This window comes from Peromyscus maniculatus, chromosome 2 (assembly GCF_049852395.1).
Source record: "Peromyscus maniculatus bairdii isolate BWxNUB_F1_BW_parent chromosome 2, HU_Pman_BW_mat_3.1, whole genome shotgun sequence".
In the NCBI taxonomy this organism is placed as follows: domain Eukaryota; kingdom Metazoa; phylum Chordata; class Mammalia; order Rodentia; family Cricetidae; genus Peromyscus; species Peromyscus maniculatus.
The window spans coordinates 2836615-2848899 of NC_134853.1; the positions used below are offsets into that span (position 1 = coordinate 2836615).

The 12285-nt window shown below is 44.1% G+C and overlaps 1 protein-coding gene across 3 annotated transcripts in view; it reads right to left on the reverse strand.

Moving 5' to 3' along the window:
* Positions 1-12285, reverse strand: part of Pde7a (phosphodiesterase 7A) — an 88583-nt gene that overhangs the window by 2856 nt on the left and 73442 nt on the right. For all 3 annotated transcript variants that reach the window (XM_076563664.1, XM_076563663.1, XM_076563665.1), the window contains exons 6-12: positions 10040-10135; positions 9550-9650; positions 4735-4866; positions 4184-4275; positions 2114-2258; positions 1379-1475; positions 801-881 (exon numbers count right to left, since the gene is read on the reverse strand). In XM_076563664.1, coding sequence (XP_076419779.1) covers positions 801-881; positions 1379-1475; positions 2114-2258; positions 4184-4275; positions 4735-4866; positions 9550-9650; positions 10040-10135 — 744 coding nt within the window. The remainder of the gene's footprint in view (positions 1-800; positions 882-1378; positions 1476-2113; positions 2259-4183; positions 4276-4734; positions 4867-9549; positions 9651-10039; positions 10136-12285) is intronic.

The following is a 12285-nucleotide window of genomic DNA, read 5'->3' on the forward strand; positions in this document are numbered from 1 at the left end:
GGCTCAGCACCAGGGCACTCCCGCAAGCTGTGCCTGTTGTCTGCATCTCTGACTCTCAAGTCAGTCCCTCTGCCCTACAGGAAGATGCTTTGTGATCAGGGGCATCAAGGTGGTGGTGGTGCTGCTGCTGCTGCATTCTCCCACCGCATTATGCCTGTGCTAGCCCCAAATTTCTAGAAACTTCACCTTCCTGACATTTATCAACCCATTTCACTATGTTCAATCTAAACTCTAAGGCCCTCCCAACCCCAGCTGCTTAACATACATTCTACGGTAACTCTTGAGTGTCATCCAGCCATCTTCCTCCACTTCCAGTGGCGATCACGGAAGAGTCTGTGTGCTTTCCAGTACACACTTAGTCCCCTCAATTCTAAAGTGCTTCCCACCTCGCGGGGCAGGGGTGACAGGCGGCGGGGCAACAAAGTCAAAAGCGAGGAATGCGTGTGTGATGCGTGTGTACACTTGGGAATGCGTGTGTGATGCGTGTGTACACTTGGGAATGCGTGTGTGATACGTGTGTACACTTGGGGAGCCCGACAGAGGGACTGTCTGACTGGGGACAGGAAGGTGGCTTCTGGAGGAAGTGACATTTGAACCTTCAAGAAACGAGTCTAGGAGGCAGACAGGAGGGGCTGCAGAGAGGGAACAGGTGACGATGGTTAAGAGTTCCTCAACTCTCCTACAAACTAGAATGAGCATAAGCTGAATACTTTGTTTTGAATGATTTTCTAGTCTAGTCTTAACAAAATCAAAATGAGTGTAACTTTTTGAACAAGCCGCAGCTAACTGTGCATAGTTACCAATCTGGATGTTGGCAATCGACTCGGTCTGACGGTCACAGAGTGGACTCACACCCAAATGGTACTTTTTTTCTATGTCGCCTATAAATTAAAACAAAGGGAAATGTTAAGATGGAACAGATCTACTGTCTAAATCTGTAACAAATACCTTCATTGTATCTGTAAATTTACTGGAAGAACATTACAGAATCCTCATGAGAGGATTGAACGCAAAGTTAGCGACTCACAGAAAGCTTGCCAAACTGGTATCACTAAATGGACCAAATAGAGGATTTTTTACTAGGTATTCCTCCCAAGACTAATTCTGTCAGTATTTTCAAGCATGCCTCACATGCTCACATGGTCCTGCGTTCTACACAGGCAAAGGGACGGAGTGACTTCAGAGCCATCTTTCTGCAGTCAAGCCTGCAGCCTACTTTGTATAGTCATGAAGACACAGGGTCACTCAGTTTCAAAGTATGCTCCGTGTGTTACTGGTCACGCACACATGAACTAGGAACAGTTGTTAAAAATGATGCGTCTAGGCGAGGCTCTTCTGAATGGCTGGGCTCTGATGTATCCACAGTGCTGTAACCTGCCTTGGTGGAAGAACTCCTCTGTCACTTTTTCACTCCACTGCTTGCTCAGTTCCCAGTTCCGACATGGGTTACAAATATCAGCACATTTCAAGGCCATCTAGCAAACAAAATATTAAAACTGTGTTAAGGAAGAAAAGCTCTTAGTTGTACCAGGTTTCAATAAACTCCAACAATGGGAAGAACACCGAAAAGAGAAAGGAGCACCTGGGCTGGTAGCTCAGGTGTAGGGCATGTGCTTAGTGTGCCTGGGATCCAGAACCAAGTAAAATGGAAGCCAGCCAAGAGGAAACTACTGTGAACAAAAACTCACGGCTACATTAACTTGATGCTGCCACCGATCTGCCAATCACTGTGCAGAAATGCTGAGAGGGTGCTAAGCCTGTTAAACTAGAACTACCCTGGACAATCCCAGGGAGGCAGCGGCTGGGTCAGTCATAAAGTACCAACAAACCAGAGAAACCATCTACCTTGCCCCCCTTAATGTGAGAATTCATCAGAACAGAAAGCCGCTGATGACTGGGTGCCCTTCTTCACTCTTCATCAGAAACTCGGGGATGAAAATAACAAAGCCAGACGCTTCTCCAGCACGTCCCTCTGGAAGGGAGTGTGCTAACTGAGGAACTTCTCTTCCCTTCCAACTTACCCTGAAAAAATATGCTGCTACAGGATTTCCTGTTTGCTCTGCCCATCACATGAGTTACCCTGGAAACAGAATCTTTGCAGTGTGGACCTTACCTGCAGAACCAAATGCCTATGTCTGCCATCGTCAAGGTGTAAGTCACCTCTGTCCAGGTGAGATCTGAACAATGACAGGTACTCGTTCTGGCGACTGATGTCTGTGGCTAGGATCAAAGCACCTATCTGAGTCTCCATCTGCTGCCTGCAATTAGAGACATAGAAAAAGACACTGAGTACTTTCAGTTCATTTTCCCCCTTAAGCTTAAATATTCAGAAAGCTTTACAAAACCCTAAGATACCGTCAGTTGCTTTAAACTTAATATATAAAAAAAGTATTGGGAAGAATGCATTTTAAAAAACTATTAAAATAATCAAAAGTCAAACTAAGTTTACAGGGAAATATCACTGCAAACATTCCAAAGGAGTGTCTTTTTCTGTCAGCTAAAGTGTAATTATTCACTTAAAAGGGAAGCAGTCAGTGTAACACTGGAGTGCCACTTGAGAAATTCTTAAGAATTTTCTTATTTTCTTAGAAATCCATGCGTACACCAAATGACTTAGAAGTCAGAACATTCAGAGAGAGAAAGCGCTAGCCCATTCAACTGTCCACCGAGACACTCGAGAAAGGTGCTTCATGAAGTCCTAATAAAAGTCTGCTCAGCAGTTTAATCAAAAGGCCAGAGAGATGGCTTAGTGGGCAAGGGCATAGACTCTTCTTCCAGGGGACTTAGATGATTCCCAACTCCCACATATACTACCTACACAGTAACTCCAGTTTCAGGGAGTCCCTCACTCTCTCCTGGTTCTGGGCACCAGGCACACATGTGGTGAATGGATATACATGTAGGCAAAACACCCATGCACATAAAAAAAAAAAAATGAAAAGTCAATTATTTATATAAGTATATTTGAATTTTCTGGAGGGAAAATGTAATATGTTAATACAGGTAGCAGATACACTAAATCATTTTAAAAACTGCCTCATGTGAGATAACAAGAGAAAGACACTTAAAAAAAAATCTGTCCTTAACAAGGTTACAGTTAAGCTTATCTTTGTGTTTTCAACAATAACAACACAATTTTACAATTTAGAAAACAGTTAAAGCTGGCTATTTGGAGCCTGGGGCCTATGCAGGGACACTGTGCTCAGCCTGGGCGAAGGGAGGAGGGGACTGGACCTGCCTGGACTGAATCTACCAGGCTGAGCTGAATCCCCAGGGGAGTCCTTGCCCTGGAGGAGATGGGAATGGGGGATGGGCTGGGGGACTGGAGGACAGGGGAATCCGGGGCTGATATGTAAAATTAAATTATATAATAAATTAAATAATAATAATAATAAAAAGAAAACAGTTAAAGAGGTGAAGACAAACACAATACTGAATATTTAAAACCGAGTGACAGAAGGCCACCCTGGCAGGCCAGGAGAGGTTTCTGCCACCACTATCACACTGGACTAACTCACATTAGTGTTTCATCAGGCCACCAGAACGGCCTGTTTAGTATCACACTACTTTTTCTAAGCTCTTTTAAACTGTTCTTCTCATTCCCTCTTTTGCCTGACTGCACATGTGCAGGCACAGGGCCTCCTGATAGGTAGTGCTGTGTTGGCTCTGAAGGTGTCCTGAGGCTGGAAGGAGTCTGGCTATGCAGCGTCCACTTTTGGTGTGAGCTTTCAGGCCCAGATCTGAAGCCTTTGTCAGCAAAGTATGAAAAGTTAAGAAAAGCCACCGAACCACTGTATGCGGAGGTTGACAATATTCAAAGATAAACAGCCAACGAAACACCAGGGGCACCTACACAACAGAATTTTGATAGAACTCTGGATTTTAACGGTATGAGTATTTGACCCCTATTTATGTGTATGTGCCGGGAGTGGATGTCTGGGAGTCAGCATGTGGGTGCTGGGAACTGAACCCAGGTCCTCTCCAAGGACAGCAGATGCTCTTAACTTCTGAGCCCTTTCTCCAGCTCCACAATTTTGATCATTTTTAAAAAGATACACCCAGTTTAACAAAAACTGAAAACTATGGAACACCTTACTAATAACATATTTTTCAAACCTTTATAAACTAGCTTAATTACTAACTTTATTTCCATAGGCAATATATTTGTCTTAATCCAACTTACCTGCTCTCCAGTGGCAAATGTGAGAACAAACCAGATTCTCTCAACAAGCCCACTGCTGATCTCCAGTGGTGATTTTCCAGGACTGAGGTATTCTATAAAAAGGGTTTCTCGGTTACCTGACAGTCATTTCTGAACATAAAAAACTACTTGTCAGCAATATCAACTTGGTTAAAGCTTTAATGTTCATTGGAAATTTGCTTCCACTACTTTTATTTCCTTAAAACACTAAATAGCATGGAATGCAAAGTATTAAAGTACTGTTAATTTATTCATGTGTATGTGTGTGTATGTTTGTGGGTGGGTGAGTGCATTTGTGGTGTGAGCACATGAGCACGTATGTAGAGGCCAGTGATCAACCTTGGATGACGTTCCTCAGGAGTCATCCACAGTTTTCTGAGAGGGTCTCTCACTGGCCTGGGCCTCACGGATTAAGTGGGGCTGGTCAGTTAGTGAGCTCAAGGGATCCTCTTGTCTCTTTCTCCTCAGTGCTGGATTTTAAGCACATACTAAACAAAACAAAACAAATTAATTCTCAATGAAACTCTACTAACCTTGTATAAAGTTGCCAAATAATGGTTGGTTTTGATAAGGAAAGGCTGATTAACACCTGGGTGATCCAGATCATGAGTAGCAGCTGCAATTAAGCTCAGCAAGACATCCCAAGGAGTTACAGAATTGGCAAGCTAGAGTGTAACAAAAGAATAATTAATTAATAATAAGAATAGTAATTAATCACCAACACACCTGAAATACACTCTGTACCACTAGGAGCCAGTGGGGGTGGTGGGTCTCCTCCTCTACCTGGTAATTTTTCAGGTGCCCCTTAGTGCCATCAAGAGCCTGCCAGGCAGTGACTTAGGGGACAGTGCAGCCAGAACTGTGATGCATGGTGCTACTGCCTGATGGACAGAGCTTATCCTGACTCTGCCTCACTTTCACCACGCAGCTAAAAACAGCTAAGACAGGAACTCCTTCTCCTCCTCCTCCTCCGAAGCAACTGACTCTCAACTGACAAACAGGGTTGTGTATTTTCATTCTGCCAATGGATGGCCACATTCAGGACAGTGAAGTCACGCCAGAAAAGGAATTTCATTGACTGCAATGTAACTTCAGTCGTAGTAATTATCACCAAACTTAACCAACAAAATAACCATAGCTAAAAATCTATTATTAGCTGACGAAAAATTTTAGTAATAAAAACCTTGAGTCTATCACCACCATCTCTCATGAGGCAGCCCTTTCTGGAAAACCGTTCTCATCCTGTAAGGCCCATCTCCAGGGACCCACGCTGTACCAGCTCCTTGCTCTCCCCTTCAGCCCTAGACCTGGCAAAGGACACATCTGTGTCCACAGCCCTTCTTCACAAGTCCGGCCATAGCAGCACTCATTTGATCCAATTTTTATTTAGGTTTACTTTAAGATAATTTGAGTTTGTACAACCTTGTAATCCAACAGCAAAACTTTCTGAGCATAAATCACTGATAATGCTAACACATGAGAGAGATGAGGGCGTTACAAAAACTTCAAAGAGATTATAAATAAATTTACATTCAAATTTGGGTATTTCCTTCCCAGGCCTGAAGAAAGCTTTTTCTACCTATGTGTTGAGGTTTATCTCAGTCACATGTCACTGAGTGCTTGCATCTAGGAAGCTACAAAGTATCTTTTAATTTTTGATTTATTATTGGGGTTGGGTGGGGAGACACATGCCCTGACATGTGTAGGAAGGTCAGAGAAAACCCTTCAGGAGTTGGTGTTTTAATTCTGCTGTCCAGGGACTGGTTTGTGAGACAGTGATCACCGCCCCAGCCCTGTGAGGTAGAGAACATAGATGATTTCTCTTTGTATCATACAGTTAGTACATGCTCGACCTCAATAAATATGGCAAAGTTAGTAAAGAAAATGACTTCTTCTTCAGAATATGCAAAGGGTTTAAAAATCAAACTTAAAAAGCCTATTTTATTAATTCTTTGAGAATTTCATACCTGTATATAATGTGAGTTGATCATACTTGCCCAACTCTTGCCCTTACCTCCTCCCAGATCCACCTCTCACTTCCCCTACAAACTCCATGTTCTCTTTTTAAAGAAGTAATCCACCCCAGTCCAATCTGTGCTGCTCAGAACTCATGGGTGGGAAGCCGTCCTCTGCAGTGTGTTAAGCCCTTAGAGGAAACTGTCCCTGCCCAAGAGCAAGCTGTCTCTCCTGATTCCACCTAGAAAGCTGACTTGATCTTGTGGAGGTCCTGTGGAGGCAAACATGGCTGCTGTGAGTTCACGACTTGTCCTGCCATATCCATCAGACTTTTGCCCAGGCCCTTTCTGACCTCTGGCTCTTACAGTTTATCAGGTCCCCCTTTCTCCATGGTTCCCGAGTCTTGCACAGAAGGGATATGATCTGATATAAATGTCCTATTTATGGTTGAACAGTCAGTCCATAGTACTTCTCTGCTCTCTGACCAGTTGTCAACGAAATGTTTTTTGAGACAAAAGCCTCACATAGCCCAGGCTGGCCTTGAACTCACTATGTAGCTAAGGGTGACCCTGAACAGATTCGGATCCTCATGCCCGCCTCTTCAGAATGCTGGGATTACACATGGGTACCATCACGCCCAGTTTTATAACGTGTGTAGGACTGAACCTATGCCTTTCTGGCAAGCTAAGGAAGCATTCTACCAAATGATCTAAACCCCCAGCCCTCAAAGCAAACTTCTGAAAGCACTAAAAGATGAACAGAAGGTGGACTGTAAAGCAAGCCATCTCTCCTGGGACTCAAATGAATGAGCATGGGAGTATATACCTAACAAACACCGAATTTATGAATGGGCATGGGGTTATAAATGGAATGCCATGTCTTTCATTAAGCAACATGGTAAAGTACTACATTCTTATGATAAGAGGAGGTGGTAAATAACAGTGAAGTACCTTCCTGGAAGAAAGTGGTATCTCAGATTTACTGCAAAATTACTACATGACCCCACATAATTTTACAATCTCAGGTTAAAAAAAAAAATGACACACACAAACAACTGAATTTTTAAAAATTCTGTGGGAGGGTTGAAGACAGCCTGGTGGGTAAGAGCACTTGCCCTAGGCCTGAGAACCTTCGTTCAATCCCCAGAAATCCTGGGAAGGAAAGAACCGACTCCTAAAAGTCAGGCTTTCATTCTCCACTCCAACCGGGGCATGTTCATGCCCCTCCCCCCAAATACACAGTAATAATAATGAAGTCTGTGGGGAAATATAAAAGCAAATCGCATATTTAAAGCAGAAAAATGATTAAAAATATGTTTCTGTTTAAAACTTTTACTAGAAAGAGAACTTTATAACAAATATAAGTAATTCAATGGTATGTGTGTAAATGTGTGTAAATGCATGTGCACATTCACGTGTGTGAATGTGTGTGTGTACTTGCTACGGCATGCTGTGGAAGTCTAAGGACAAGCTCAAGTGTTGGATCTCACTCACCCATCCTCATCTGAGACACGGGTCTCTGTTCTTCCCCCACACACGCCAGGACAGCTGTCCTGCCAAGCTCCAGGGCTTTCCTGCCTCCCATCTCTGGAGGAGTGCTGGGGTTACAGACACGCTAGGGCACAGATGCTACGCATCCAACTCCTACAGGTTCTAGGGATGCAAACCCAGGCCCTCAGGCTCGTGAGGCAAGCACTTTAACCCAGTGAACTATCTCCCCAGCTGCCCTAGTCTTCATCTCCATTACTGTGCTAAAACACTAACCCATGTGGTGTGGAGAGGAAAGTTCATTTCTTCTTACTCTCCAGGCTACATTCACCATCAATGGAAGCCGAAGCAGGAACTTGGGGTGGGAGCTTGAAGCAGAAACCATGGAGGGATGCTGCTTACTGGTCTGCTCAGGTACACTTCTCATACAGCCCAGGCCCACTTGCCTAGGGATGGCACCACCTATCACTGGGCTGGATCTTCTTGTATCAATTAACAATTAAGAAAATACTTCACGGACATGGGCACAGGCCGACCTGAGCTGGACAATCTTCAGTTTTGAGGTTCCCTCATACCAGGTGATTCTGGGTATGGGTCAAGTTAACAGCAGAGGCTCACTATGACTCCAGCCCTGAACACAATATGTAGAGTGCATGTACGTAACCCTTGAACTTTCCATCCTTTGGATTCAGCCTCCCAAGTACTTACAAGCATGAACCACCCCACCTGTCTAGAAGGGATTTTTATGAAGACAAATGTTACTAAATGGCTATGGATTCTAGTAATATCTGAGTTTTGTGAAATAAGAAACTACAACTCTTTTAAAGTATCTGAAAGTCAGATTCATCTGTATCTATCTGTAAAACTATCTTCAGGGCCCTTTTCAATAAAACAGAAAACTACTAAGAGGTGATATTCCTCCAGTGAAATTCTGGTGTTTGGCTGTTGGCTGGCAGCATGTGTATTTTCCTCTGTAACGGCTACTACAAGGGCCATCATCATTTTTATGTAAGATGTCGGTATCCTGCCCCAGCAGGCTGACATTTTCTACATCAGGTGATACATGACGCACAACTGATACTGCAGGCCAGCACTCCTTCCTTCCTTCCTTCCTTCCTTCCTTCCTTCCTTCCTTCCTTCCTTCCTTCCTTCCTTCCTTCCTTCCTTCCTTCCTTCCTTCCTTCCTTCCTTCCTCCTTCCTCCTTCCTTCCTTCCTTCCTTCCTTCCTTCCTTCCTTCCTTCCTTCCTTCCTTCCTTCCTTCCTTCCTTCCTTCCTTCCTTTCTTTCTTTCTTTCTTTCTTATTACTTAGGACATCACTAAATGTCCACCGCTAAGGAAAGCTGCTCAGCAGTCTCACCAGCTCCTGACAGGCTACGGTGAGAGGAAGTTGCTACAAAGTTCAGTCTGCCCTGAAAAACTCCTGGCAATCCTGCTATCTGGGCTTTTCCAGAGCTGGGATTTACAGGTGTTAGCCACCACTCCTGCCTTAAAGGCAGGCTCTTACTATGAACTGCCAGGGACCAGAAGAACAGTACTGTTATCGTGTGGGCTTGAGCATCTCCAGAACAGGTGGAAGAATGCTTTTTCAGGCCTCAGGCTCTGCGTCAGCACCTCCAACAGTCTCACACGGGGGCACTTGAAAACAAAACTACATCTCTACTGAGCAGAGCCCATGGGAACTCAATCACATGCCAAACGCTCTCACAGAGCCCAGGGTTTTCAGATGTCTGGGCACAGTTCTCTAGTTCTTCCACTTACAGCCACATCTAGAAAGCCAGTCAAGTTTGATCTTACTCCTACAGAAGAAGCTTCTGAATTTGCGCTGAACCACACTAACTTATGGAAACATATGTCCAAAGAAACTGTCTTGTGACTGTCACCTGAAGTTGGTTCCCACCGCTTACCTTAGGTTCCTTTAGGTAACAGTGCATGGCCTGAGTAACGTCTGCAGCATGGACCGCATTGTGGTAAGGATTTTGACTGTGGTAATCTTCTTGAATCATAACTGAATTAGAAAAAAAAAAAAAAAAAAACACTAAATTTTTACTATACAAGAAGGACATCCAAGAGTTGAAAGTGGTAATTATGAGTGACCCATAGACATTTTCCATGTGGCTATCCACTCAGATTGTTCACATTCTAAGAGATTCACCTCAATTCAGCCAGTCACCAGGCATTTCAATACCATGTCACAGCAGAGAGCATCAGAAAAGAATGTGGCTTCAAGGCCAACTGATCCATGGCCTGTCACACATGCTGCCTGTCACTGACCCAGATGTTGCTATATGGTGTGCAGCTACAGGCTTGTATGATCCTGAACAGTTGGTTATGGCTGACTGACAGCCACACAGATTCTTGTATACTCTTATTGTTAAATGGGTTAGAATCACTTACCTAAAAATCGACGGAGTTTCACCATATCTAAATGGAAGTACTCAATCAATCCATGAAGACTAAATAAATGAAAGGTTAAACTTACTAGACTATTTCCTAGAAAAGAAAGGAGAGGCCACGTTAGTAAGACATGCAAGGCCAGAAGGCTAATGTCCCTAGACAGAGTCCGCATGACCCCGGAAACAGTACCCACGCCCATTCTGTTCTACTAAAGTCTGCATGCAGCTCCTTACTCTGATAGCTATATACTTTAAGAAAAATTTCAGTTTTCCACAAAGAACTGAAAGATAAAACTTTTAAGGATTTTCAGGTTAACTTTTTAAGCTACCAAATAATACTCAACAGTAGAATGGGAAAACTGACCTATAGTGAACAAGCCAATGCAACTTTACAAGCACGTCATAGAAATGAGTGGACTCTCAGCAAATCTGGCCACAACCTTCCAAGGTGGAAACTGTTTATTTTTACTGCAACACAACCAGGCAGGGACAGTCACCTCCTCAAGGTTCCCAGAAGAGAAGCTTTGAGCTAAACCTCGCCTTTCCTTACTTGAGCAGAAACTCTGAGAGCTGGTGGGGGGTGGGGTGGGGCGTGGGGGCTGGGAGGGGGTGGGGTAGGCAGTATGACAAAATCTACCACGATGAAGCTATGGCCACCACTGCCGGGCGATCTCACTGTTTTGTTAGGGAAATCCCTGTCACTTTGTAAAGCACCTATTTCTAAGACTTGGCCATTCTTCTTAAAACTTTAACATGGCGATTTCCCATCTTTTCCCTTATTTTCCCCAAGCCTTTAGTTTCCCTTTCCTTAACACTAATTCATCAGTCTCTCCTCAAAGACAGATCCTGATCCACTGGATACATCTGACCTCATCAATCCATGGTTTCCCTTCTCTTTTTCCTGTGATGTCCAAAGGAGCATAAACATCCAGACATCTGCACATCCCTGTGGCTCTCCGATCCCCACACAAGCAACGCCAGTGCTCATCCTTGCGTGACTCCCCATCTTGACATGCGAGTTTGTTCCCTTCCCTGACAAAACTCTCCAGGTCCCCATACTCTGTTATATGTCTCGGGATTTTGTAGACTCCATCTACAGGACAAATGTGCTATATTAACAGTTCAAACTGTTTTGAAGGGATTTACTCTCATAAGTTACTGCATCATGAATAACAGTGACATATATGTGATGCTAGTATCTTCTGAAAAAGATGCTAAAGGTATAACAAACCTCACACTAAGAATTTACAATATTTAGGAGGTTAACAAAGCATCACCCAACAACTCATTAAGCTACTGTCAACAGAACCTACAGATGAGTACAGGTAAACACTTCAACACATCTGGAGCACCGTGGAGGCTGTGGCACACACACGGGGCGGTCCACAAGAGGGCTTTTTAATATAACACGGGGTGTGTGTGTGTGTGTGAGAGAGAGAGAGAGAGAGAGAGAGAGAGAGAGAGAGAGAGAGAGAGAGAGAGGAGAGAGAGAGAGAGAGAGAAAACAAACCCTATTAGAGTAAAGCTGCCACAATGAAAATATAGGCCAGCCAAGGTGTGGTGACCCCTGGTGTTTAGAAATTGACTATGAGAGCTTGAGCAGCAATACAAGCTGGCCACAGTGACAGCCACAAACCAGAGGCCCTCAGGAGCAACAGCAGGGCCTTGCTATGGCTCATCTCCCGATTCGCATCCCCGCAGAGGAGAGCCTGACAGTACCTCCCCTCCCCTCTGAGAGCCGATAAGGAGATGGATGCACCTGTCCTGGCAAGCCACTCGGTTCTGCCCGCTCCTTCCTCTCCTCTCCCTTACCACCGAGAGTAAGAAATACAAACCACCACTGAATCATATAAGCAAGGAGGGGAACTGTGAACTTGGATATGGTGAACACAAATCATAGAGAATTTTTGTTCTGAAAGGAAACCATTGCAACTATGTGGTGGTATTGTGTTCCCCAAAATATTGTACACTCTAATAAACTTATCTGGGACCAGAGAACAGAACAGCCACTAGATAGACACAGAGGCCAGAAAATGGTGACACACACTCACATCTTTAATCCTATCACTTGGGAGGCAGAGATCCATCTGGATTTCTGTGAGTTTAAAGCCTCACTGGAAACAGCTAGGCATGGTGACTCATACCTTTAATCCCAGGAAGAGATGGCAAAAAGCAGAAAGGTATATAAGATGTGAGTTCCAGGAACTAGGCTGGTTAAGCTTTTAGGCTTTTGAGCAGCACAGTTCA